This window comes from Miniopterus natalensis, chromosome 2 (assembly GCF_054644295.1).
Source record: "Miniopterus natalensis isolate mMinNat1 chromosome 2, mMinNat1.hap1, whole genome shotgun sequence".
Taxonomy (NCBI): domain Eukaryota; kingdom Metazoa; phylum Chordata; class Mammalia; order Chiroptera; family Miniopteridae; genus Miniopterus; species Miniopterus natalensis.
Genome location: NC_142082.1, coordinates 184095611 through 184122387, shown reverse-complemented (window position 1 = coordinate 184122387; position 26777 = coordinate 184095611). Strand labels below are relative to the sequence as shown.

The following is a 26777-nucleotide window of genomic DNA, read 5'->3' as shown; positions in this document are numbered from 1 at the left end:
ACATCACCTGGGCGCTCGCAAAGAAGGCTCCGAGAGGGCCAGGCCCCCCCCCCCCCCGCGCCGGCTGCGGGTCCGAGGCTCCCCAAATCCGTGCTGCGCGCGGGAAGGTGCCTCCGGGCGGCCCCGGCTGCTGCGTTTCCTGAGCCCGCGCGCGCAGCGCTCGCCGAAGCTCGGGCTCCGGTGGCAGCGAACGCGGGGCTGGGGGCGCGGGCGGGGGGCTCGGGGTGCGGGCGGGGGGTTCAGGGGCCGGGCGGCGGGCTGCGGGGCCCCGCCGGGGGGCGCCCACGCGGCTGGGTGTGGCCTCACGACGTCACGTCTGCGGAGGGCAGGGGGCGCGGCGGGCGGGGCCATGACGTCACACCGCGGGCGCAGTGGCGCGGCGGCGAGGCGGCGCCGTGACGTCACGCCTGCGGAGCGGCGCGGCGCGGGGCGCGGGCGGCGCGGGGCGCGGCGGGCGGCGGCATGGCGGAGAGCGAGGCCGAGACCCCCAGCACCCCGGGCGAGTTCGAGAGCAAGTACTTCGAGTTCCACGGCGTGCGGCTGCCGCCCTTCTGCCGCGGGAAGATGGAGGAGATCGCCAACTTCCCCGTGCGGCCCAGCGACGTGTGGATCGTCACCTACCCCAAGTCCGGTGAGCCCCGCGCGCCCCGCGCCCCGCACCCCGCAGGCGGCGCGCACCCGGGACGCGAGCTCGGAGACCCCCGGAGGTGGGCGCCGGGCCGGGCCGGGCTGGAGGCTGGAGGCTGGAGGCTGGACAGCGCCCCTGGGATGCAGCCCGCGGGCTGGAGCTGCGGGGAGGACGGGCCTGCGCCGCGCCCCGCCTCCGGCCCCCGCTCCCTCCCGCCGCCGGCTGTGTGACCTTGGGCCGCCACTTAACCTCTCTGTTCCCCGACCCCGCTCGGCCTCTGATGCGTGCCGGGTCCTGGCGACCACCGGGCGGGGCCCGAGCGGGCGCGGGGCCTGCGCGCTCCTCTCCTGCGCGGACGGGCGCTGGGGGAGGGGCCCCGCCTGCCTCCATCCCCAGGCACCGCGCAGGATCCCGGGCGCCCCCATTTCCCCCATGAGTGATGTCATTTTCGGGACAGCCCGTTCACAGTCCTGGCACCGAGCCCGGGGGAGGGGAGCGGCTCGCCCAAGGTCACAGGCTGCGTGGCACAGCGGGGACCCAGGGCCAGGGGTGGGACTGCTGCGGGGCTTGTCGTCGTCGGGAGAGGCAGCGTCCTGGTCCCCTGAGCACACCCCGGGTCCCCTGAGCACACCCCGGGGTCCCCTGAGCGCACCCCGGGTCCCCTGAGCACACCCCGGGGTCCCTGAGCTCACCCCGGGTCCCCTGAGCACACCCTGGGGTCCCTGAGCGCACCCCGGGTCCCCTGAGCGCACCCCGGGTCCCCTGAGCGCACCCCGGGTCCCCTGAGCGCACCCCGGGGTCCCTGAGCACACCCCGGGGTCCCCTGAGCACACCCCGGGGTCCCTGAGCGCACCCCGGGGTCCCTGAGCGCACCCCGGGTCCCCTGAGCGCACCCCGGGTCCCCTGAGCACACCCCGGGGTCCCTGAGCACACCCCGGGGTCCCTGAGCGCACCCCGGGTCCCCTGAGCGCACCCCGGGTTCCTGGCCGCCTCCTGGGGGGCTCCGACGCGGGGTCCAGGCTGTGCGGTGCGCCTGGAGAGGGCCAGCCCGGAGGTCAGTCCCGCCAGCAGGAAGGGAGGCGCCCCAAGAGCTGGAGCTTGGCTGCCGTGGCTGTGCAGGGTCCGAGACACCCAAGGGCCGGGCCCAGCTCCTCTGAGGAAGGTTGGGGAAGGGGCTGTCAGTGGAGGGCTGGGGAGCCACGTCGGTGGGGGGAGCATGGAGGGGTCTGGAGGTGCTGCCAGCTGCCCTTGGGGGGACGGGGAAGACTGAGCCTGCACCGCCCTTGCTGTGGCCCCACCGAAGCCCACAGCCTCTCCCCCAGCCCCGTGGGTGGGGTTTGGGACTTTTCAGGTTTCAGAGCCATGGGTGACACAGGTGCTGGAAGCACCCGGCCTGAACCCGCATTGAGCGGGATCCGTACACACTGAACACAGCCTCGCGTCAGCCTAGGGCAGGGTTTGCCTGCAACTGAATTGTGGAAAGCTTGGTTTTCGGAGTTCTCCGGGATTTGGGAGTTGCCGATGAGGGGTTTTGGTTCTGTGTTGCTACCTCCATCTTACGGGGAGGAAGAAGAGGGGAGAAGTAGCTGGACGGGGTGGGGGAGGCACCGGCCAGGAGCTCACTTGGAAAGCTACCTACTGGGGGCTTGTGGGGGATGCTTCAGAGCAGGGGTGGGGACCGTCCGGCCAGAGGGCCGCGTGGGGCCTGCAAAATCATTTGGTCTGGCCCTGCCAAGGCAACTGCAGGCGGTTCTCAAAATTCAATAATCTAGGAGCTTTTTTTCATAGCTGATTTTTAAGTTGATAATTTTATATGGCCCTCGGCAGAAAAAAGGTTCCCCACCTCTGCTTTAGAGGTTCCCTGCCTGGGGGGGGCGGGTCTGGGGGGACCAGGCAGCAGGGACCTTTCTGGGCACCTGGATGGGAAACGAGGTGTTAGTTTAAGCAAGTTTTCTAGATAATCAAAACTCCCACCTCGTTTGTAACTTGAATCTTTCAAAGCAGACAAGAGCACGGCCTTTACAAGGAGAGTAAACACACAGCTCTTTCCCTTGGTGACCGACGATCCAGCTGTGGCCTCGGGACCCTTGGGTGAGGTCCCTGCGCACAGCGCCCTGGAGAGCTTCCCTTTCAAAACTTAAACTTTCCCCCAGCCCTGTGGCCTTCCCAGACTCTTGCTGTTTCCTGCGGCTTTTTCCTTTCATACCTGAGGGTGGGGCATCCTGGGGACTGCCTGCTAAAGCTGTGTGTGAGCCAGGAGCATGTAGCATTAATAACCTACATGCTCTGAGCTTTGAAGCTCACAGAGCCCCGTGTGCCTGTCCTCCCAGCACATTTCCCCAAAGCTCTGCGAGGCAGGGCAGAGTCCGCTCCCATTTTCCAGACGGGGAAACAGAGGGTCTGGGAGGTGAAGTGACCTGCCCGAGCTCGTGTGGCTGGACCAAGGCTGAGTCAAGGTGACTGAGCCCAGGAGTGAAGGAAAAGGAGAGTGGTCGGTATTGTGGAGGCCAGTATTTTCTGTTTCTTTAAAAAAAAAAAAAATGTTTTTATTGATTTTTGAGAGAGAGGAAGGGAGGGGGGAGAGAGAGAGAGAAACATCGATGTGAGAGAGAAACATCCTTGGCTGCCTCCTGCACGCCCCCTGCTGGGGATCGCGCCCGCACCCTGGCATGTGCCCTGAGCGGGAATCGAACTGGCCACCTTTTGCTGCATGGGATGACCCTCGGCCAACTGAGCCACACCGGCCAGGGCTTCTGTTTCCTTTTTGCTTTCTTCCTGGTTCTTAACCTTGTCCCAGCCCATCCCTCTCATCCACCCCGTGGGGTGGGGTAAGTGGGAGGTTTTCTCAGGAATGACGGCGGCACTGGCTTTAGAGCAGGGCTTCTGAAGGCTTCCACCCTCCCTGCCCCCTGCCTATACTGGTCATTACCTGAAATGATCAAGGGGACTAAAGAATTGGTCTCCCCCCCCCCAAAAAAAAAAATCTGTCCTGAAAATTTCCTGTCAACCAGAGAAAAAGGGACCCACAGGCCATCTCCAGGGGCAGCTGGTACAGCAGGAAGAGCTGGTCTGGGGTCAGGATCCGGGTTCTCGCACATGGTGCCCTTGGGTAAGTCTGAGCTTCGGTTTCCCCTGCTGTGACATCCACGGCTCAACCCGCATAGTCGCAGAGGTGGCCCCCAGCGCCCGGATCCTTGGAAGGGCTGCTACTTTGAACACAGGCGAGTCTCGGTTTGGAATGCGACCTGTCATGCTTTAGGAGTGGTTGATCGGCCACTTACCAAGTCCTGTGTGCCGGGTGCTCTGCCTCGTGAATCCACGAGGAACTCTCGTGCCTCTTTTCAGAGGCTCAGAGGCTCTCCCCTGTCTCTCGGGTGCCTTGTAGCCTTTGCAAAGTCACTAGGGCAGCAGGACTCGGGCCCTGAGAAGGAGGGAGGAGCGTGCCTTCTTTCTGTGTGTGTGCTTTATCACTGAAAGTCTCAGGCCACATAGGGATTTTAAGGTTTTTCTCACTGCTCTGAGCCCTCTGCAGGTGGACTTCGGGTAGCCCGGTTCATGTTTCCTTTGCCTTTTCTTCCCTTCCTTCCCTCTCTCCCCTCCCCCACCGGGGATGGGTCTGTAAGAGGCACCAGCGCTTACAGATTAAGAGCCTGTCTTTGGAGCTGGAAGTCCTGGGTTTGAGTGTAATTTTGCTGCTCGTTACCTGGGTGACCTTGGCAGATGACATGACCCCCGTGAGCTGTGGTTTCTGCAGGGGCGGGAGAGACCACCTCCCTGCCTTGATGGGTGGGTGGCTGTGAGGCTCAGTGAAGGAATGAATGAGGGCTCCTCCTTGCAGCAGATGTCTGGCAAGCTCAAAGTGTCTTCTGTCTTGTGTATGACCTGATGAAAAGTTGCTGTAATTCTTCGGTCCTCTGTGGAATGGGTCTTTTCCCTCTGGCCGCCTTTACGATTTCCTCTTTATCTTTGATTTTCGGCACTTAGTTAATATGATATGTCTAGGTGTATTTTTTTTCAGGGTGGGGATACTTACCTTGCTGGGGCTTTTCTGAATTTCTTGGATCTGTGGTTTGATGCCTTTCATTATTTTGGAAAAGCTCTCAGCCATTCTCTCTTCAAATATATCTTCTGTCCTGGTTTCTCTCTTCTTTTGAGATTCCGTTTCCAATTCCAGTTTCTGTTGACCAGTCTTCAGGTTAACTGATTCTTTCTTCTTCTGTGTCAGGTCCGTGAGGTCAGGTCTGTGAGTCTGTTAAAAGCATTCTGTATTTCTGTTACTGGGATTTTATTTTTCTCTCTAGCATTTTGACTTCTAGTTTCCACCTCTCTGCTGAAATATCCCACATGTTCATGCATGTTGTTCACATTTTCCATGAAATCCTTTAACATGTTAATCAGATTTATTTTAAATTCTGAGTCTGATTCTGTGGATTGTTTTGTCTCTTGACAGTGGGCTAATTTTTTTTCCTTGCCTTTTAAAATGGTACTTTTTGATTGAATGCTGGACATGGTGTGCTAACATCAGAGATGGAGGTCAGTCATATTTATGCTTGGAATCGGGCCCGTCTTTTCTTGCCAGGCCTTTAGTGTGGGAGGTGAGTCAGTCTGGTGGGAGTTGGGCTGCATTTGGGTTCTGTTGTTGCTCTGATTGCTGGAGCGACCACTGGTTTTAATTCCTGTAGCTTCACCTTGTGCTTAGCATGGAGCCTGAGTTTCCAGAGGCTCCTTCCTTGGTGTTCCTGCCCCACCTTCAGCTTTTGGTTTGAGCCATAAAGGGGTTTCTCCCCACACCGCTGTCCCTCCTCCAGGTTGGCCTACAATTACTTGTTGCTCCAGTTTGGAGAGGAGGAGCTCTGACAGGGATGGCCTGTCATCCGACCCAGTCACCCCTTAAGTGAGGCTTTCTGAGTGGTCCCACCCACCAGCTCTGCCTTGATGGTGGGTCTTGTGCCGGAAAGAGTTTCACGTCCCTCTTCCAGTGTTTGGGAGGTCTCTGACAGAGCCCAGGGATGGTTTTCTGTCTGTCTCTCAAGGACAGTTTTTTTCCTTTCACCCATTTTCCAGCCATGTTGGGTCTTCCCCAGTGCAAAGGGGTTGGGAGGGGGACAGGTTTGCTCCCCCCTCCAGTGGCTTAAAGTATTTTCTACTGAGGATGATGGGCCTGGCCGGGCTTTATTGTTGTCCTGCGGCCAGGGCGCTCCTGCTACGTTTCTCATGGGCGCCTGTGTGGGTCCACAGAGAAGTGTTCAGTGCAGCTCGCTCCCATGTCGGCCCTGCAAGCCCACAGTCATTGCAATTTATGAAAATTCTACCTGAATTCCTCTTTCTCATGTGCTTGGTGCCTGACTTCTCCTTCTGGGCCCTGTCTCCCTCTCGCAGGGCCCGTCTCCCAGGGATGGCAGCTGCTTGCTGTCTCGTGGCTTCAGACTCTCTGCTGGCCGAGAGTCCAGCAAGGATCTGCAATTTCGTGGCCTTCCCTTGTGAGTGTGGGAGCTGTGCTTCTCTCAGCTCCTGCACCCTGGTGGAGGCTGTGCAGCTTCCCATGAAGGTCAGGTATATGTTAAAACATCCCAGTTCCAGAGTCAAAACTTTGGGTTGTGGGTTCGTGGCCCACCGATGTGTGGCCTCGGGTGGTTCACCACGGAGCCTGCCTCTTCGTGTGTGAGATGCAGCAACAGCAGCCACCTGGGGCTGGTGAGCATCAGTGAGGCACTGGCTGCGTGAGTTCCCGGGTCGGTGCCTGGGACGCTGAGCGCTGCACTTGGCTGTCATCGGGGTGACTACCGGGCACCTGTGTGTGAGCTGTTCTGGGCTTCTCGCCATAGCTCGCCATCCATTTTCAGCCACATGTGTGGACGACACCTGTCCTCTAAGGTCCATGTCCTCGTGCGCATCTTGGGGGTTATTTTGAGAGATAGTCAAGAGATGATCTTGAAAGATGTCTTAACAGCGTATGTGAAACCTCCCAGATGGGGCAGGTGCTTCATGGGAGGTGGATCACCTCTGCTCTTTCCTGTGCGGGACGCCTTCTCAGTGTCTGTTGGGAGAGCAAGTCCCACCCAGTGAGGGGCCCTGCGGCCCCGGATCGTCTGGGCCAGCTCTGTAGGTCCAGCTTCAAATGCTCAGCTGTTGCTGTTTCCGAGGGAGCGGGCCAGGCCCTGGCTGTGACGGGTTGGCGTCCTGTGACTCCGGCATGCCGGTGGGGCCCATTTGACTGGGTGGGGCTGATTGGACACATGCTCCTCTCTGCTTCCTCTAAAAACCTCATTACGTGCCAGTCAAGGAGTGGAAAGCTCCAGACCCCTAAGAGCAGGAGAGGCGGAGACTGTAGATTGGAGATGCCAGCCGAGCGTTGGGAGATCAGATGTGGTGGCTGAACGTTAACTGGCTTAGCAGGCAGGGAGCGTGCGTGCCGGCAGAGGGGGCGGGCGGCGGGCGCGTGGACCAGTTCCAGCTGCAGGGCTCCGGGGGCGGGAAGCGCCTGGCATCCAGAGGGTGGCTGCTGTGATGGGGGCCGATTAAAGACGGCAGGCTGTTGCAGTGACAGGTTTCTTTGGGGAAGCCGATCCAGAGAGGCTGTGGATTTGGGGATGTTGAGCACAGCTATTTGGGGATATGGTGCCATATGGGAAATGGGGATCACGTGAAAGCTACGCCCTTGAAAGGGAGGTTCCCAGCCCCTTCCCCTACTTGGCTCCCAGGGTGCTGTGGTTCTGCAGGGTAAGGAGTAGAGGCATCTTCTCTGGATGAAAAGAAGGGACCGTGAGTATTTGCACAGGGCACCTCCCATCTCACCGTGAGAGCTCTGGGTGGGCTGCTCTCCCAGACACTCAAGGCCCCGCACCTCAGCGAGCCTGGCCCACCCTGGACGGCTGCAGCCTGCTGCGTCCAGCCATTCCCTTCACCTGGGGACGGACTCAGGGTCACTGGGTCTTAAAGCCGCCAACGTCAAGGACAGATAACCTGCACAAACAAAACAAACAGCAGAAGAAGGAGCTTGGAAGAGTGAGAGACAGTGTACAGAGCAGAAGAAAACCTAAAAACGCAAAGCAGCCCTGACTCTGCGAAACGTCCTCGGAGAGGGGAGACAGGCGTGCTGTCACGAGAGAGCGGCGACCGGAAAGGAGTGGGAAGGTGGCGAGGGAACTCGTGGGGATTGGAAGCACAGTAGCTGGCCCTGGCCCATGTGGCTCGGTGGCGGGAGCATCAGCCTGCGCGCTGAAGCGTCGCAGGTTCAGTCCTGGTCAGGGGCACGTACCTGGGTTGTGGGCTCGCCCCCCACCCGGTTGGGATGCGGGCAGGAGGCAGCCAGTAGCAACCAGTCCATGTCTCTCCCCCTCGCTCTGGCTCTCTCTCCTTTCTTCCCCTCCCTCCCCCTTCTACTCTCTGAAGAGCAATGGAAAAAATATCCTCAGGCAAGGATTAACAAACACAAATTAAAAAAAAAAAGCTCGAGCCCAAGCTGTCCAGGTGGAAGGGTAGCCTGCTGAAGGCTTGGGCCCCGGGGGTGCTGAGCTCTGGGGACATAGCAGACCCGGCCTCGGCACAGAGTGCGGGAGCAGGGTGGAGAGAGAAGACTGGGGCGGAGCAGGGCTGCATCCCTAGGCCACGAGAGCCACTGGGGCATGGCCCCCCGGGGTGTTTGGTGGCTGTGGCAGCCAGGAGAGTGGATGGAGGGGCCGAATGGGGCTCGTGCTAATGTCCAGGGGTGCTACCTGGGTGGGTGGGACCTGAGCACGGCTGGGGCCTGGCAGGTGTGCAGTGTGTCCTGTTGAGCCCACTGAAGGCTGGAGAAGGTAAGTCAAGCGTTGCTCAGCTAGGAACTGGACTTGGAGGAGCTGGAGCAAGGACACTGGGGACAGGTTGGTGGGCCCGGCAGGAGGAGAGTTGCTTCTGGCTCTCACGAGGCCAGCCTTCCTGCACAGATACTTGATGGCAGCGAGGATGGGGCTTCGGAATTGATGAGTCGATATTGATGGAAATCGATGTTAATGTGCAGAGAAAGGTCAGTTTGGGTCATTGCCTGTGGGGGCTGCAGGGATGTGGTAGGGAGCGCTAAAAATAGGCCCTGAAGATGGACGTGGGAGAGGCCATTTCAGGAACTCTGCCCACAGTCCGTTTCTGAGGACACGGACCCCCCAGTGTAGCTGCCCTGGGCTGCTGGGTGGATGCACCTCACGAGGAGGAACAAGATGGGTCCACACACCAGCTCTGTGACCTTGGGCCCGCTTAGGGTCCTTGGGCCCTGGGGCCTCATCTGTTAATGGAGTGATGGGTGGTCCTCACCTGTCAGGTTGGGGGAGGCTCCAATGGCTAATGGACAGAAGTCCTTTCTGTTTGAAGAGCCGCCGCACCACTTTCTTCCTTCAGGGCTTTTGTTCCAAAGCTGCCTCCTCCAGGAAGTCTTCCTTGATGAACATATCCCTCTCTGATTGCTCAGCACCCAGGGTCTGTCTGCGCATTTAGAATAAAGGATTGTGCAAGTCATTCCTGGACTTTTGGCGCAGTGGGGGGCATGGCAGGGCGAAGGGCCGGAGTGATAGTTATGTGGCTGGTCAGGGAGCCCTCCCTCCCGAAGGACCTGAGGGAGGGAGGAGAGGGCTTCAGGCAGAGGACCAGCTGATGCAAACAGCAGGGAGGCCAGCAGGAGCTCCGTGGATGAGAGCGGCCCTCAGAGGCCTCTGTAGGTGTGTCTCGGGTGTGTACCGAGGAGGGTTCTCGGATCACAGGGCACACCTGTGTGTAGCTGGGTACTGGGCAGACGTGGTTTTCATTGTAAGTGATTAATTGGTCGGCAGGTCATTCCGCTGGACCCTCAGCGCTACTGGGTAGATGAAAGACTGAGCTGCTGAAAGCCTCAGGACGGACAGTCATCTACTCACTACAGTCCTTGACCCCTGGGGGGAGGGCAGCAGGCACCGCGTGTCCTGTCCATTTCTCATGATGACCCTGAGAACGTCTCCTGTCCCCATTTAGCGCTAAGAAAATGGGAGCTCGGAAAGCCAGGTCACCCACAGTCACTGCAGGGGAACCCAAGGCCAGTGCCCTTCCACTAGAGGCGGGGCGCTCCTGGGACCCCCCCCTGCATGGTCTCTCAGCCCCCTTGGATGCAGGTGCTGACCCGAAAGGGGGGCCGACCCTCGGGCTCCTCTGAGCGCCCCTCACTGGGGTGGGGCCTCTTCCCTGCAGGCACGAGCTTGCTGCAAGAGGTGGTCTACCTGGTGAGCCAGGGCGCCGACCCCGATGAGATCGGCCTGATGAACATCGACGAGCAGCTGCCAGTCCTGGAGTACCCGCAGCCTGGCCTGGACATCATCAAGGTCCTCTGCGCGGGCGGCGCCCAGCCCGGGGCCCCGGGGGGCGTTTCTGCCCTTACGCCCCGAGTGACCGTTCCTTCTGGGGGGCTCAGGGGGGCCCTGTGAGCAAAGGAAGAGCAGAGAGCTGCTGGTACCCCAGGTAGCCAGGAGGGAGACAGGCCTGAGCCCGTGATGGTGACCCTGGCATCAGATTGGTGGGTGACAAGGGAAGGCAGACGCTGGGAGTGGGGCCAGGAGGAAGTGGGGGTGAGGGGCCTCGCCGCACCTCCCCTCCTTGTGGTCTACCCCGTCTGTGGCAGGAACTGGGCAGGATGCATTTGCCTCATATATGTGGTGTGAAGAATGAAACAAACATCCCAAAGTCCCGTCCATTCTTCCTCTCCGGTGTATCTGGAATTTTCTCTGCACCTCTCCCCTCTGCCATCTCTGTAGTTCAGACCTCGTTTCCATGTGGACCACCTGTCCCGTCCCACTAGCTGAGCATCCCATGTCACCGCTCTATGAAGTCTAGGGTCCTATGCGAGCTGGTCTCTGGAGCCACCTCTAGTGTCCGCCGGGCTGCTCGCCACGCTCGTGTGTGGCCACATGGACTCTGCCTGTGCCGACTTACCCACTTAGCCCGTCCACGGGACTGCGGTGGGCGGCCACCAAGGGCCGGCCCTGCTCTTGGCATCGGGATGTGGCCGAGAACCCAGCAGGCAGCAGTCACAGCGCTCACAGAGCTCACTTGCTGGCGAGGGGGCCTGCCCAGAGGCCATCGTCTGGGAGCCGCAGGAAGGCCTGGGTGCGGATGGTTGGGGATCCAGCAGCGCCTCGTGCCTCCCCCACGGTCCTTCATGGCCAGTCCTGGCCCTCCAGGCCTACCCCTGGGACTAGGACAGGCTGACTCCCGCGGTGGGTGCCTGAGGACAGGCTGAGTCTTGCTCACCTCTGGCCCGAGGTTCAGCCCGGAGGGTGGTCCTGTCTCAGGCGAGAAGTTTGTCGGTGCAGTGCTGGTCCCGACAGTCAGACGTCCCCAGCCAGCTCCCACTGGAAAGGCCCTGAGACCTGGGGTCCTCTGACCGCCTCTCCCCTGACCCTGCTGCAGGAACTGACGTCTCCCCGCCTCATCAAGAGCCACCTCCCCTACCGCTTCCTGCCCTCCGATCTCCACAACGGCGACTCCAAGGTAATTCCCCGCGCCACGACCTCACAGGTCCGTCACCCTCGTTGCTCCCGGAGGACCCAGGTGGAGTGAGGCCCTGGTACCGGGCGTCCACCCTTGGCACAGCTCTTATCTCTAGCAACTTATTCCTGTGTCTGATCCGGATTTTTCTTCTTCTGGTTGAACTTGGACTTGACCGACCTGAGTCCAGCCTCTGCCCGTTGAGCGCATCTCTACCGGGACAGTGACGGCGAAACCCGTCTGCCACGGGGCGTGTGGGTGGGACTGGCCTCGGAGCTGGAACCAGGAGAGGGGTGTGGTCTGTGAACACAGGGTGCCACCTGGGCGGGGGAGCAGTGGCTGACCCATCGCGTCTGTCCCTCCTTCCTGCCCTCCACTCTCCCGCAGGTCATCTACATGGCGCGGAACCCCAAGGACCTGGTGGTGTCCTATTACCAGTTCCACCGCTCCCTGCGCACCATGAGCTACCGGGGCACGTTCCAGGAGTTCTGCCGGCGGTTCATGAACGACAAGTGTAAGTGTGTTGGCGCAGGGACATCCGGCGGTGATGCCCTGTGGTCAGTGAACCCCGGCGTGGGCTGCTGCTGGGCGCGCGTTCCCCGGGTCCGACCATCACTGCGCGCCGGGCCTGCTTCCCCGCTTAGACAGCCAAGCCAGGGCTGAGGGGCAGCAGGAAGCCCGCCTGAGGTCGTGGCTCATGCAGAGTGGGTGTCGTCCTCAGAAGCCCTTCTCTCGCCATGTTGGGGTTCTGAGAAGCTCCCCAGTTTAAAGCATCTCCCTTCCTGCCGGGATGCTGAACATTGACACGGAGGCCCAGATGTCTCCGTTACTGTGGTTTCATGGGAGAGCCCTGTGGCTGGACTTGAGGGTCAGGCAGGCTCAGCCCCCAGGCCAGTGTGACTCAGGACTGGGGAGGGGAAGGCAGTGCTCTGTGCAGGAAGCTCGTTCCCAGGGAGCAGGGACCTGGGGCTGAGCATCCCAGGGCCCTTCCATATGTCCCCTCCCCGTGGGAGGAGTGGGCGAGGTCACACCTACTGCTTGGGGGCCAGAGAGGAGGCCGTCCCCCTGGCAGTGGGTCAGCAGATCCTCACTGCGGTTCTGTTCCCCTCACCCAGGGTGGCTCCCCAAGTGCCAACCACGGCTTCTCCTGGTCCCCTTCCTGGACCACAAGTGGGCAGTTTGCACCCAGAAGGGCTTTGAAGTGGGTCATATCCATACTTTAGTTAAATCTGCACCAAGACTATATATATATACATATATATACACATACACACACACACACATGAAGTGTATTTTCATACCCAAGTCTGAAAATACACTTCCTATATATATATGTATATTTTCGGTTAATCCTTACCTGAGGATATCTCTTTCCCATTGGTTTTTAGAGAGAGTAGAAGGATTGGGAGGAAGGGGAGAGAGAGAGAGAGAGAGAGAGGGAAACATCGATGTGAGAGACACACTTTGATTGGTTGCCTCCCGCACGTGCCCCAGGTTTGTGCCCTTGGCTGGGAATCGAACCCAAGACTCTTCGGGGCACGGCCGGCGCTCTAACCACCGAAACGCCGGCCAGGGCGTGCACTCCGTTTACCTCCCAGCTCGAGTAGTGCTCAGCCTCGCCCGCCGTGCAGCGCGGCCCGGGCTGCTGCCGGGAGAGCGTGTGATGAGGTGGGGACCCAGCGCGTTGTGCGCATCTAGGAACTCGGGGCAGCCGAGCTGGAGCTGCCTCCCCAGCCTCGAAGGGCAAACCCTGCCGTGTGCACGGCAGCTCGCGTGGCCGGTGTCCGCAGGCCTGGAACCGCTCTGTTCAGCTGGCCTGGGGAAGGGAGGGCAGCGGGCCATGGGGGGACACCACAGCCCCTGCACCCTGCGGCCCCAGAGCCTGCTAGAGGCCCTCTGTCCGGCTTCCCTTCGCCCAGCCTGCCCACTGTCTGGCTTAGGCCCCTCGTGGTCTGCCAGACACTCGGGACAAGTTGCTCTCGCGGTTCCCAAAGCCATGTTTCTAGGCCCCAGCACACACCCTGCCTCTGCAGATGCAGCCATAACTAACAGCGTCCAGCAGGTTCACATCGCCAGGTGGTGTGGGGCGTGAAGCTTCCGCTCGGGCCAGAGCGTTTAAAAGCCATCCCAAAGCAGGCCTGCCCACTGAAGCTCAAGGCCATGGACGCTCCCCGCAGCCCCACAAATTAATCCCTTTAGTCTGTGTTCCCAGCCCGGCTCCCATCTGGGCCAGAAGGAGGCCCCCTGCGTGCTCTTCTCTGTCCAAGGTTCTGAAAAAATTGAATAAAAGATGGGGAGGGAATGAAATGACACTGTTAACTCAGAGCAAGATCAGAGGACCCACGGACAGAACCAGCCTTTGGAGGCTGTAACCCAGGTCCTCTGGGGGCGGTGCCCGGGGCCACGTGCCACGTGCCACATGCCTAGGTGACAGGAGCCCTGTGGAGGAGCCGCACCCTGAGGGCAGGGTCGCTGCTGGAGGGGCCGAGTGAGCTCTCCCAGTATTTCACATGGATAAGCATGTTGACCTCAGGGCAGAGGGAGCCTGGAGAGAAGCAGGGGGTGCCCTCGGGGAGTCCCCTTCCCAGGGTGGTGCAGCCGAGTGTGAGAAGCACCGGCCCCGCCAGTGAGGCCCCCTCCTCTCTGCAGCTGCCGGCCAGGGCTCAGGTGCAGTGACCGCCGTCCTCACGCCCTCAGGGTCCCGAGCCGCCCCTCCCGTCCAGCTCGCGTCAGACCCCGTGGTCATCAGTTGTCTATTTTGCGCATTTTCTCTGGGATGAGAGGGATTTTCTTATGCTCCATATTCGTGGCCGTGGCTTCTGCTCTGCCAGGGCCCCGACCCACGGTCTGGACTCAGGTTCTCCTCTCGGGCTGACGGTCATTAGCCGGGTGGCGAGGTGGCTGTAGCTCTCTTTTCTGGACTGTCCCTCGCCTCCTCAAGCAGGAGGCTGTGGCCCCTTGAGGCCCGCCCTGTGTGTGTTCGCCCCTGGTGTGCAGGGGCGAGCGGGACAGGCCAGGCGGCTGTGGGAAGGGTCCTGAGGGAAGCATCTGGAACCCCCGTGGTGAGGGGCCAGGAGAGGGGCCAGGACTGACTCGGCCATGGGTCTCAATCAAGGCCTTCGGCTGCATCCCTGTTCTTTCCGTTCCCTCTGCCCGCTTGCCCCGCCCCTTCGGAGCCCCTGCCTCAGTCCCCATGAAGCTGGGCCTTTCTGCTGTGATCTGCTCCTTAAGGCCACCCCTCAGCGACCCCTGACCCATGATTGACACCCGGGGCCCTCAGGACCCCTCCTGGGCTGTGGGGTCAGGCTGCTGCTGTGCTGCCACCTGCTGGCAAGGTGGCAGACTGGCATTGGTGGACAGGAGGGGTAGCAGTCGGTGACTCCTGGCCAGGCCCTGCGCTGGGATTTCTCTTAGCCTCCTGCACTCCCTCTCACCCCCGCCAGCAAACCGCTGCCCGGTGTCTCAGTTTTTCTGGGCATCGTTTTCTTCCCGGTGATCATTTGTTAAACATAGAAGCCCATGTGTGCCAGGGACCATCCGTGTCCCAGGTGAGCAGAGGCGTTCACCCCAATGCCAGGTCTTCAGGGTGTCCAGAGGTGGGGGAGGGGAGGAGCTGAGAGACTTGCAGAGCGAGCAGGTGGTGTGGGTCTTCAGAGGACACTGGTCCGTGGGTTCCCCCCACCTCCCCAAGCCAACAGCTTGGTCTCTCCTTCCTGAATCACAGCTCCTGGGTGGTAGGAGGGGAGCCTCCTGGAAGCAACGCCACCCCTGTGCTCGCATCCTCTCTATGACGTGTGACTCGCCTGTCCCCTCTTCTCCACAGTGGGCTACGGCTCCTGGTTTGAGCATGTGCAGGAGTTCTGGGAGCACCGCACGGACGCCAACGTGCTTTTCCTCAAGTACGAAGACATGCACCGGGTGAGTGTGAGTGCCTCCTGGGGGGCGGGGGGCGCAGCTCCTAACCCAGATCCCAGAGCCAGCCAGGGTAGAATGGGCTGGGGCAGGGAGCCTGCTCCTAACCCGGATCCGAGAGCCGGCCAGGGGAGCATGGGCTGGGGCAGGGAGCCTGCTCCTAACCCGGATCCAAGAGCCGGCCAGGGGAGCATGGGCTGGGGCAGGGAGCCTGCTCCTAACCTGGATCCCAGAGCCGGCCAGGGGAGCATGGGCTGGGCAGGGAGCCTGCTCCTAACCCGGATCCCAGAGCCGGCCAGGGGAGCATGGGCTGGGCAGGGAGCCTGCTCCTAACCCGGATCCCAGAGCCGGCCAGGGGAGCATGGGCTGGGGCAGGGAGCCTGCTCCTAACCCGGATCCGAGAGCCGGCCAGGGGAGCATGGGCTGGGGCAGGGAGCCTGCTCCTAACCCGGATCCCAGAGCCGGCCAGGGGAGCATGGGCTGGGGCAGGGAGCCTGCTCCTAACCCGGATCCCAGAGCCGGCCAGGGGAGCATGGGCTGGGCAGGGAGCCTGCTCCTAACCCGGATCCCAGAGCCGGCCAGGGGAGCATGGGCTGGGGCAGGGAGCCTGCTCCTAACCCGGATCCGAGAGCCGGCCAGGGGAGCATGGGCTGGGGCAGGGAGCCTGCTCCTAACCCGGATCCCAGAGCCGGCCAGGGGAGCATGGGCTGGGGCAGGGAGCCTGCTCCTAACCCGGATCCCAGAGCCGGCCAGGGGAGCATGGGCTGGGCAGGGAGCCTGCTCCTAACCCGGATCCCAGAGCCGGCCAGGGGAGCATGGGCTGGGGCAGGGAGCCTGCTCCTAACCCGGATCCGAGAGCCGGCCAGGGGAGCATGGGCTGGGGCAGGGAGCCTGCTCACCAGTGATGCTGGGGCAGGACTAACAAGAGTCTGCAAGCCACCCACCCAGGCTTCAGGGTGTGCCCGGATCTGTACCCCCTCCCCTCACAGGAAGCCTTGTTTACAGGAAGTCCTCAGTGTCCGCGTGGGTTCTGCGACTTTAAGTGAAACGACCTATAGTGAAACCAGTTTGCCACAAGCTGATTGAGATTTTAAAAAGTTCCTATGGTGTCTCATCAACGTTAAAACAAAACTGAACACAAGGATGTTGTCATTCGAGGACCCGCTGTATTACGCAGGGGAGAGTGCTGGCCGAGGGGGGCTGCATGGCTAGCAGGCGGGGTGCCACCCCAGGACCCTTAGGTCAGTCACGCTCCTGCAGTCAGGAGCGCTGGGGACAGCTGTGAGCGGGTCTGGCTTCAGACCAAGCCGGCTCCTGCCTGGTGAGGGGCAGCCCGGGGCCTGTCCTGTCTGCTCTCCCAAGCACCGGCCTCGATTCCAGCGCCTGGCGGGCAGGACAGGGAGGCGTAAGCTGGTGGGGTTTATTTCTTGCTGCTGTTTTAAAGTGACCACAGCTGCCTCAGGCTCCTGTCTGCTTCCAGGCTCCTGTCTGCTTCCAGATCCCCCGCAACCCCCAGGACCTGGGTGTGAATCCCAGAGCCATGGCCTGAGGGCTGCCGCTGGGCCATTTCCTAACCCTGGGTTTTTTGTTTGTTTGTTCTTTTTGGCTTTTTTTTAAATCCTCACCTGAGGATATTTTTTTCCATTTGTTTTTCAGAGAGAGTGGAAGGGAGAGAGAGAGAGAGAAACATCGATGGGGGAGAGAGACATTGACTGGTTGCCTCCTGCATGCTCCCCAGACAAGCCTGCACCCGAGGTACATGCCCTTGGCTCAAATCGAACCCAGGACCCTTCAGTCCAAGGGCTGACACTAACCACTGAGCCAGACTAGCCATTTCCTAACCTCAGAGTTTTAGTTCCAGACAAGGCCCATCTCAGTCTTGGCTCAGGACCAAGGAGGCAGTGCACACACAGCCCTTCTAGACGTCCAGCCAGAGTAAGTGGTCAGTAACCAGGGACGGCACCACCTCTGACAGGTCCCCTGCTCTCTGCTCTTGTCTTCCAGGACCTGGTGACGATGGTGGAGCAGCTGGCCAGGTTCCTGGGGGTGTCCTGTGACAAGGCGCAGCTGGAGTCCCTAATCGAGCACTGCCACCAGCTGGTGGACCAGTGCTGCAACGCCGAGGCCCTCCCCGTGGGCCGGGGTACGCACCTGCCTGTTCCTGCCCCCTCCTCCGCTCCTGTCCACGGGCCCAGGGCCCGGTGCCCAGTCCCCTCTCTCCCCCCGCCTCACATCAGTGTTCCACTGCCCTTGTTTCGTTTCTCCAGGGCCCTCTGCTCTGGGTGGGGTGAGCAAGTCACCAGGAAGCTGGAACCTTTCGTGGTGCAGGGGAGAGGCCCCCCTCACCTCGCAGCTGCTTGCATTGTAACAGAGCGAAAGATGTTTTAGTTCACAGGAGTGTGTGCTGGGGATGCTCTGGGCTCTGTGGACAAGATATTTTCAAGCAGGTGTCCTCCCAGATGGCCCCACAGAGCAGAACCCAGGATGGGTCTGGGGCTGTGAAATCTCAAGCCCACAGCATGCAGATGGATCCCCCAGCCTTCAGCTGCCTTGTGGGTGGGTGAGAGCGTTTCCTGCACTCGCCCATGGGTGCCTGTGGCACAGATCAGGACTAGCCCTGCCCGGGCAGAGGGGTAAGAGCAGAAAGTGCAGGCCTCCCGGGGACATAGCCATGCCAGCGTCACAGCAGGAGGCTGGCATTCCCTCCTGGAGCTGTCTCTTGGGCATGGAGCAGCTTGAGATGGAGAAGATACTCCAGGCAGGAGGCCTCTCTAGACCCACCTAGGCTGCTCTCTGTGTCCTCAGAGGCTGCTCGATTGTGGGGAGCTCAGGAGGTAGAGTCCCCTGGGTCTTGAGGGTAGCCATGGCACAGAAGCCACCCTCTTGGTGAGAATGAATCGCTTCTGACACCCGGGAAGCTGGTGTAGACTCGAAGCTGGTTCCCAGAGGTGTGAGCCTAGAGCTTTCTCGGGTGACGAGAGGAGGGTGAAGAGGCACCAGCTCGGATGTGCAGGGAGACACCTGGTGGCGGCAGAAGGCCCCCGTCACAGCTGCGTGGTCCTGGGCGGAGCCTGAGGTCAGGCCTCGCGCTCAGACTGGCTGCTCCGCTGCGAAGGGCTGCCGGCTGCCGTGCTCCCGGGCTGTCCTCAAGGTCAGGGCGCGGGGCCGGCAGGGTGCCAGCAGGTTTTCCGGGAAGAAAACTGACACCAGGATGCCTTGCGATTTGTTTCCCGGCTGCATCCTCACAGACGTTTATGATTTAGAACTCATTTGCTCCTCTTTAGTTTTGCTTTTGCTCCGTTCTGTTCCCGTGGTGTGGCCCCTCTGGCGCCCCCCTTGGTTTGTTCGTAGGGCGTGGCGGTGTGGCGAACACGCCGGTCCCACGTGCTCCTCCCACGTGTTTGCTTTGTCATGTCCGCCTTGGTTCTGCTTTATTTCAGTTTTGATTTTGTTTCCTTTTAGCCCATTGCCTCTTTGCTCGGAAGACCTCCTTGTGCTGGTGAGCGTGCAGGGCCCGCGTGGCCGGCTGCACGGCTTAAGTTTGGTTCATGTCACAGCATAAATTGCACTGTGTTGATTCCAAATCCTAAACCAGGTGGGTGACTCCTCTGCTGAGCTCTCAGCTGAGAGAAACAATCTTGGAAAAATATATTTATTGTGTGGTCGCTCTAGAAGCTTCTAATTTTTCCCCCTAGGTATCATTAGCGGGTGGCAGGAACAGCATCTCTTGTTTTTTCCTCTCTGACACTGACATACAACTTTCATTACCAAAGAGAAAATCCTTGTCATGTTGGATGTATTAGCTCAGCATTTGCAGGGGTGCAGTTTTGTACCCAAGGTCCTGCCAGGACAATGCCAGCCGTTATCAGTGGGGCTAATGAGGGGTGTCTGCTGGAGACCCTCAGAGCTTTGATCTCAGAGGTGCTGATGGCTCTGAACAACCATGTCAGTCCCCCGAGGTCCCTCCTGAAAAGCACAGCGACAGTGCTCGGGCTGGCGGTTCACAGCTCACAGAGCCGGGAGGTCTGCATCTCCACTCCTTGCATCTTCACCGTCACCTTTAATATTTATTTTTATTTTTTGTTAATCCTCAAGGATATTTTTTCCATTGAATTTTAGAGAGTGGAAGGGACGAAGGGAAGGGGGGTAGAAAGAGAGAGACACACACATATCGATGGGTTGCCTCATGCATATTCCCCGACCGAGGCCAGCATCAAACCTGCAACCCAGGTATGTGCCCTTAACTGGGAATTGAACCTGCGACCCTTCGGCGCGTGGGCCGACTCTCTAACCACTGAGCCACACTGGCCAGAGCACCATTAATATTTGACCATATCAACTGCAGATTTTGTATTTACCAAGAAAGTGGGTATACTCAGCAGTTCTGGGGCCTTCCTGAGCTCGCTCTCCTAAGCCTGCGTCCAGGTGGCGGCCCCGCGCCTGCAGGCTCTGCGCTCCTGTGAACGCGCCTGTGCTGAGCAGCCTCCCTGTGCTGCAGCGCTGCCGGGGCTGGGGTGGCCCCCGACTGACTGACTGCTGAGTCAGGAGTTTTTGCTGCTGAACACGGAGAGCTAGTTGACACCATGACTGTGTCCTTCCTCCCCAAGGCTGCACGGCACGCTTCTCTAAATCTCCCTCCTTGACTCAAGGCCTCCTGCCGTCACGTGTGCCTTTTGAGTGATGTTTTTCCTTTTCACGTTCTCCAGAAATGAGGGCTGCCTTGAGCTGTTGAGCCACGAGTGAGTAGTGATGTCACGGAGGCCCCAGGTCCCCGTGGTGCCAGGGTGGTGGATCCAGTCCACAGACCCGCCCATGCTCCGGGTGTTGAGAACCACTGCTCTGAACCTGGGTGCTGTGGCCTGGCAGTGACCATAGCTCAGCCTGGGTGCTGGGGTCCAGGAGTGACTACAGCTCTGAGCCTGGGTACTGGGGCCCAGCAGTGACCCAGGCAGAGGCTTTTCCACCCAGCTCCTTGCACCTGTGGTGCTGGGCCACTGAGCGAGGAAAGGACACTAGGACAAGACTCAGGGAAGCGGGTCAGGCTCTTCTGTAGTTCAGACGGCCTGGCCCCCTGGGCCAGGCTCGGAAGGTCCAGGAATAGATCTGGAACCTTCCGGATCCACATCCAAGGCTTCCTCTGGTCAGCGGCGGCCGACAGCGCTCACATTCAGCAGGTTTCCCGTTTGCCTTCCAGGGCGCGTCGGGCTGTGGAAAGACATCTTCACCGTGTCCATGAATGAGAAGTTCGACCTGGTGTACAAGCAGAAGATGGGGAAGTGCGACCTCACGTTCGACTTTTACTTGTAATCGCAGCCACAGCAACCCTGCATGCTCACGGCCCCCAGGCACCACTAGCTACGAGTCCCGCACACGCATCCGTTACTCGCTGGACAGGCTCCGGACACGGCGTGGACACAGGAGGGCAGTGCGGGGGAGCGGGACACAGGAGGGGGAGCAGCTGTCCCGCCCTTGGGGTCTGAAGTCTATACGTGTCTGATGCAAACACAGGATCCCCGAGCCGATGGCCGGAGCCACGAGTGTAGAGTCTGTGACATATGCAACTAGAACGCTTGCCTTTTACAGCCCCACATTATTTATTGTATTTTATAGAGCTTTTCACTGGAAATCTAAATAAATGTCAGTATAAACCAAATAAAAGTTCATTTCCCAGGGGACTCGGGAGCGAGCCACACCCGAAAGGTAGAAAGATCTCAGGTCGACTCCTTATTTTTGTAGCTTTCTTCTGTGGGGCGCAGCCACCCAGCTCTTGCCTGGGCCTGAGAGGAGGGCGAGGATGAGCTGGGGTGGGGTGGGGAGACCGTCTCTTCCAATGGCGTGCGGTTCTCTGTAACCTTGACGTGAAGCAGGAACTGTGCACCGGGCTGTTTTCAGAGGGGATGCCCCTCTGCAGAGACTGTCGCTACCGCTACGAGGACCCAGCAGGACAGCCTGGGAGGAAGCCTGCCCTGGGCCAGCAGATGGAGTCCCAGCAGGCGGCCAGTCTGCCCTGGAGACCCCGCTCGGATCTGAGGTCTCGCCACAGTCTGGGTCCCTGCAGCCGAACCCTGCCTGTGAATTTCCGGAGCTCCTGGTCTCGCCCTGGCGTTCAGGTTCGTGCCCGCCTGGGGCGCTCGGCCAGGGGAGGACCGTGCTGCAGGTTTCACGCCGTCCCACTCGGACCCCGCTGGCAACCTGCCCTTGTCTCTGCCCCGGCCCTTAGTGTACCTGGGGGAACAGAGGCGGTGTCTTTACTCCCCCCGCCCCGCCACCTGCTTCATTTTCTGGCCCACACCTGGCTGGAGAAGCGGAGAGGGGCCAGGTGAGCAGCCTGTATGCGAGTTGTCACCGTGGTGGGACTGGCGTGGCCTCGGGTGTTTCCGTGGCTGGGGGGAGCCCTGAGAGACGGGGGGCTTGGCTGTGAGGGGTCTGTTCTGTCGCGTCTTTGGAAAGGCGTTTGCTGTGCGAAGGCGAGCAGCTGCGGCCGGGCCCGTGGCGCGTGGCGTCGCATGGCGGGCTTGGCAGCCCCTTTCCGCACACCCGGGAGGGAGGCTTCTGTGGCGATTCTTTTCCATTTTTCTATTTCAGTGCTGTATGGACATGAGACTTCTGTGCTTGCTTGCATCTGTAATAAAGACACGTCCCAGGCCTGGTGTTGCATGTGTGCTGGGGGGGGCGGGGCCCCAGGTATCCCCTCAGCACTTCAGGGCAGCGCCAGTGTGAGCCCCACGGACACCCCGCCTGGGGGCTGACACACAGGGTCCCGGGCCCTGTCGGGTTTGGCTGCTCCACTGGGACTCCACATTCCGAGGGTTGAGTTCGCCTTGCTCTTTGTCAGCCACCTTCGATACCTTCTGAGCCGAGATGAAAGGCGGGGGGGGGGGGGGGGCCTGGGAGAGATTTGCGGGACGGAGGTGTCTTGGCCTCTGCCTTGGGAGGTCCCATTGTCAAGGTGGCGTCTGTCAGGGAGGTGAGATCGCACTGCATGGTGAAGACCAAAGTCCATCTTCCTGATTCCTTGTGGAAGGAAAGTCCAAGATGTAAGTCAGTCTGATAAAGCTTGGGCTTTCTGGGAAATCATATTTATTTCCCAGTAGACTAGTTCCTTTAAGTCTTTGGTCAAATAGAATTACCCTAGACCTCAAGTTAGTTTATGGGACATCCAGTCTGCTATGTCCCAAACCATTTACAATCCACCTAAAATCAGAAACCAAGGTGAAGGTGGTGAATCGGGAGGCTGGAAGGTGGTGCTCACTCGAGAACCGCCTCCGCCCGCCCCGCTTGGTCTTCACCCGGGGTTATGGTCTCGAACATTCAGCAAACACCTGAGCACCTGCGACGGGCCAGGCACTGTTGCTGGCACCGGGGGTGGCGAGGCACACCACGTCATCACGAAACCCCAAACCCGAGGGAGTCCAGGCTCCAGGAGGCTGTGGGACCCGGTATGCTCCTGAAGGGCGGGAGAGCGAAGGAAGCCAGGCACCCAGCTTGGAGCCGGCTGGGGGAGGCCAGGGCGGGTGGGCAGGGGAGGGGGTGTGCTGGGCAGCCTGTGGAGGCTGGTGCGGCGGCACCCGCCCTGGGAGGGCCTCACAGGTCGTGAGTTTGGGTTTCGGGCTCTGGGAGGGTTTGATGAAAGGGATGCTACCTGGTCTGCATGCCTAAAAGCTCCCCTGGCTGCTGTGACGAGGCTGCAGGTTGAGGGGGGAGGGCCCTCCCCTGGGGTGTGATCCAGCACCCAGAACCTGGGGGGCGGGGCTGTGCTGCAGCATCTCTAGGGCTCCCTGAGCCGAGTCGGGTTCTGACCAAGCGTCCCGGGCAGGGGCAGTGCGTGTGGGCTGTTACCAGGGCTCCTGCCTCGCACACTTGGCACTGAGACACAGTAATTCCGGGCAGAAGGTGTTGAGCCTGCAGGTAGAGCCATTGCGGAGATGCAGTGATGGGGCGGGGCAGTTGGGGTGCTTGCAGACGGGGTGTGAGTGGAGCCAGGACGCCAGCAGCCCTGGCAGGTTTCCCTGCACAGAACAGCCTCCCCAGGTGGGACCCCCGAGGGGCGGGGCCCGGCAGGAGCCCGTGTGCCTGGCCTCTGGCTTCACGGACCAGCGAGATCCCAAAAGGATTCTGGGGACCAGCAGAGGTTTTACACCCAAACAGCTCCTCGCGAGGCTGGACGTTGTCTCAGGCTCTCCTGGCCCTGACACTGCGCCGCCCGGAACCCATCATTGGTTTCCTTCCGAGCACCCAGTTCCTTTGTTGGAGGGGTGGCCCTCCCACCTAAGCAGGCGAGTCACTCGGTTTCTCTGACCCCGTGTCCTAACGTACACAGTGGAGGTGCCCCTCGTCCGGCTCACTTCACCCCGTGGTCGGTCACAAGAGGGAAGCTGCTTTGAAAACCCACAAAACCCACAAGCTGTATCCTGTCCCCAGCACTGCTGGCTCACGCCCCCTGGTGGCCACGTCAGAGCTGACAGTCGGCTTCACAGTCCACAGGTGACGGGCCCTGGCCAGGCGATGCTGCCCCAAGGACTGCGGATATAGACGGAGACGTGAGGTCCCTGTCCTGGGGGGTCCCACCTTTCTGAGGGGGTGACTGCTGTTTCAACGGCGGGGGAGTCCTCAGTGTCCGTCACTCCACCACGGTCCTGTTCTCCTATATGACATCTTTCACTCCTACAGAAGCGGCCTTTTCAGACTGAGTGGCACGATGGCCAGGTGGCCTGGCCTTACCCAGCAAGGAACGCCCTGGGACATCCCAGCAGCTGGACATCCGGTCCCTGACAAGCTCGCCAGCTCTCGGGACAGCCATCCCGTTGCTGGCAGTGCTCTGGCCACTCTGCAGGCCCCCTGCCCCAGCCCAGGGCTGCCCTCTGTCTCTGGCCTCCCCTGCCTGGGCCACCAGCCCTGTCATCACCTGGCAAGCCTCCCCCCTCTGCTCCCCGCCTTCCTCTCTCGTCCTGCCCGCATCACTGCTCTGCCTCCCTCTGTGGACAGTGACACCCCGAGAGCGGGGCTGTGCTGTCCGTCTTTCCCCAGGTGGCAGTCTGGCATATGATCAGTGGCTGACTGCTGAGCAGCACCTTTCATTGTCACAGTGGATTTCATTTTTCCTGAAAATCACCTGCCCTGTACCTTCCACGTGCCACTCCTGGCTCCTCCCCTCAGTGGCTTCACTTTCCCAACAAGGACCAGCAGGAGTCCTGCCTCCTCCCCCTGAACACGGCTCTGGGTCTGCCCATTCCCAGGTTCCGTACTGTCAGTGATCCTGGTCATTTGTGTTCTTGCTTCCTCTGGAAACTTTCCAGGTCTAGGCATAGCCATGGGATAGACTCTGGCCCGTCCTTCTCCCTCCAAACCCAGAACACGTGAGAACCTACCTCCTTCACTGGGCATACCCCCCCCCCTTTACTTGGTGTCTACTGAGCATCTGTTGGTAATGGCCTGAGCTGGGCCCAGGAGACACAATTTTGGTAACTCCCCCTTCAAATCTAGCTCCCCACTATTCTGTTCCCTTCGGACTCTGCCCTCATTTGTTACCCTAATACATATGGGAAGAGGTGGGGGGGGTCCACAGTCCTGGCTTTGTCATTGGTTGGCCGTGTGACTGGGGAAGCCACCTGCCCTCTCAGCCTGTCTCCCCGTGTGGCTGATGGGTGCTCTGCGGTCTCTTCTGCTCGCTCGAGTCGCTGGCCGGTGCTCAGTGAGCTTGCTGGAATCTCCAGTGGGCCACTGCCCGGGACCAGCTTGCGCGCACCTCTGCAGCACGCAGGGCCAGGAGGAGTGGAGCAGAGAGCCAGCAAGAGGGAGATCAAAGCTGGACAGTGGGAGGCTGCTTAACTGCATCAGAAATAGGGCGGGAGCTGGGATGTAGACTGGGGGTGGGGGGATGGGATAGGACACACTGAAGAGCCAGGGACCTGGTTCTCCTTCCAGTTCTGCCACTATTGGGACCCCAGAAGGATACCCCTTTTCATCTCCTAATGAACAGGTCTCAGGCCAGGTATCTTGTAATCCCACCCAACTCCAACATTCCTGTCAAACTGCCTATGGCTCAACCCAGGAGGAGCTCATGGATAGGGGGTGGGGGGAACCGTGAATTTTAGCCAGTGACAAACTCTGCCAGCGAGGGCACAGAGAATCAGTCATGGAGGCACCAGCCACACAGGGTGGGCCCGCAAAGCCACCTCCACGGCACGCTGAGCCTCTGCCAAGTCTACACATCAGATGAGTTTCCTCCTCACGCTTGGATCCCTGCAAGCTCGCTGGCGCTGGAGGTCTGAGCGGCATTTCCTCAACCTGTCTCCTCACCATGGATGGGAGGAAATCGGTGCTCTGTTAAAAGCATCCCTTAAAACCAGAGAACGTGACATGTGTCTGAATTATAAAAATCAACCACGAAATGGCTTATTTTCCTTAAAGTTGCCATCTTTACACCTGTGGCATTGGGCACCAGCTGGGGACAGAAGTCTTAAAATCCCATGAACGTGCCCAGCCTGGCTGGCTCAGTTGGTTGGGCATCATCCTGGGCATCGAAAGGTTGCAGGTTCAATTCCTGGTCATGGCACATACCTGGGTTGCAGGTTCAATCCCTGGTCAGGGCATGTACGGAAGGCAACTGATCAATGTCGCTCTCTACTTCCCTCCCTGTGTCTAAGTGTGTCCACAGGCGAGGATTAAAAACAATCCCGGAGCGAGGCTACCTCTGAAAAAGTCTGCCGTCGGTCCCGTGGTTACACATCTGTGCAATTTACAAAGTATCCCCCCAGTAAGTCTAGTACCACCTGGCACCGTACATCCTTATTACAATGTTATTGCCTATATTCCCTATGTTGTACTTTACATCCCCGAGACTATTTTGTAGCTACCTATTTGTACTTAATCCCTTCGCCTTTTTCATGCAGTCCCCCGAGCCCCCTTCCCTCTGGCAACCTCTGGCAATAGGTCTGCTCTGTCTCCATGAGTCTGTTTCTATAGTTCTTTAGATTCCACATATAAGTGAAATAATATGGTACTTGTCTTTCTCTGTCTGACTTATTTCACTTAGCATAATATCCTCTAGGTTCATCCATGTTGTCGCAAATGCTAAGATTTCCATCTTTTAAACGGCTGAGTAGTCCATTGTGTAAATGTACCACAGCGTTTTTATCCAGTCATCTACTGATGGACACTTGGGCGGCTTCTATATCTTGGCTATTGTAACAAGGCTGCGATGACCATAGAGATGCACATGCTCTTTCAAGTTAGTGTTCTGGACTTCTTTGGATAAATATCCAGAAGTGGAATTGCTGGGTCATAAGGTAGTTCTATTTTTTAATTTTTGAGGTTAACTCTACAGTTTTCCAGTGTCTGCGCCAATCTGCATTTCTACCAACAGTGCATGAGGATTCCCTTTTCTCCACATCCTCGCCAACACTTATTGATTTGTTGATGGAGCCAATCTGACAGGTGTGATACCTCACTGTGGTTTTAATTTGCACCTCTCTGATGATGAGGGACTGAGCATTTTTTCATATGTCTCTTGGCCATCTGCATGTCCTCTGGAGAAATGTCTATTCAGGTCCTTTGCCCATTTCAGGTCCTCTGCCCACTATTTATTTATTTATTTATTTATTTTATTTATTTATTTATTTATTTATTTTTGGTGCTAAGTAGTATGAGTTCTCTATAAATTTTGAATTTTAACCCTTGTCAGATGTATCATTGGTGAATATCTTCTCCCAATCAGTAGGCTTTTTGTTTTGTGGATGGTTTCCTTTGCTGTGCA

General features: G+C 59.4%; 1 protein-coding gene across 1 annotated transcript; it reads left to right on the top strand.

Annotated features, from left to right (window-relative positions):
• The first annotated feature begins 462 nt into the window (after positions 1-462).
• On the top strand, positions 463-21662 carry SULT4A1 (sulfotransferase family 4A member 1). The gene is made up of 7 exons (XM_087814964.1): positions 463-631; positions 9818-9948; positions 11033-11113; positions 11498-11624; positions 14934-15028; positions 17027-17165; positions 20217-21662. Exons 1-7 carry the CDS (start codon positions 463-465, stop codon positions 20327-20329), a joined length of 855 nt encoding a protein of 284 aa, XP_087671090.1. The 3' UTR covers positions 20330-21662.
• The last annotated feature ends 5115 nt before the right edge of the window (positions 21663-26777 follow it).

Bases quoted from the DNA above. Each gene is read 5' to 3' on its own strand.
- SULT4A1 (XM_087814964.1), top strand. From the start codon at position 463: ATGGCGGAGAGCGAGGCCGAGACCCCCAGCACCCCGGGCGAGTTCGAG. The intron at 11,114-11,497 runs GTAATTCCCCGC...ACTCTCCCGCAG, and splicing joins TCCACAACGGCGACTCCAAG to GTCATCTACATGGCGCGGAA. The intron at 15,029-17,026 runs GTGAGTGTGAGT...CTTGTCTTCCAG, and splicing joins AGTACGAAGACATGCACCGG to GACCTGGTGACGATGGTGGA.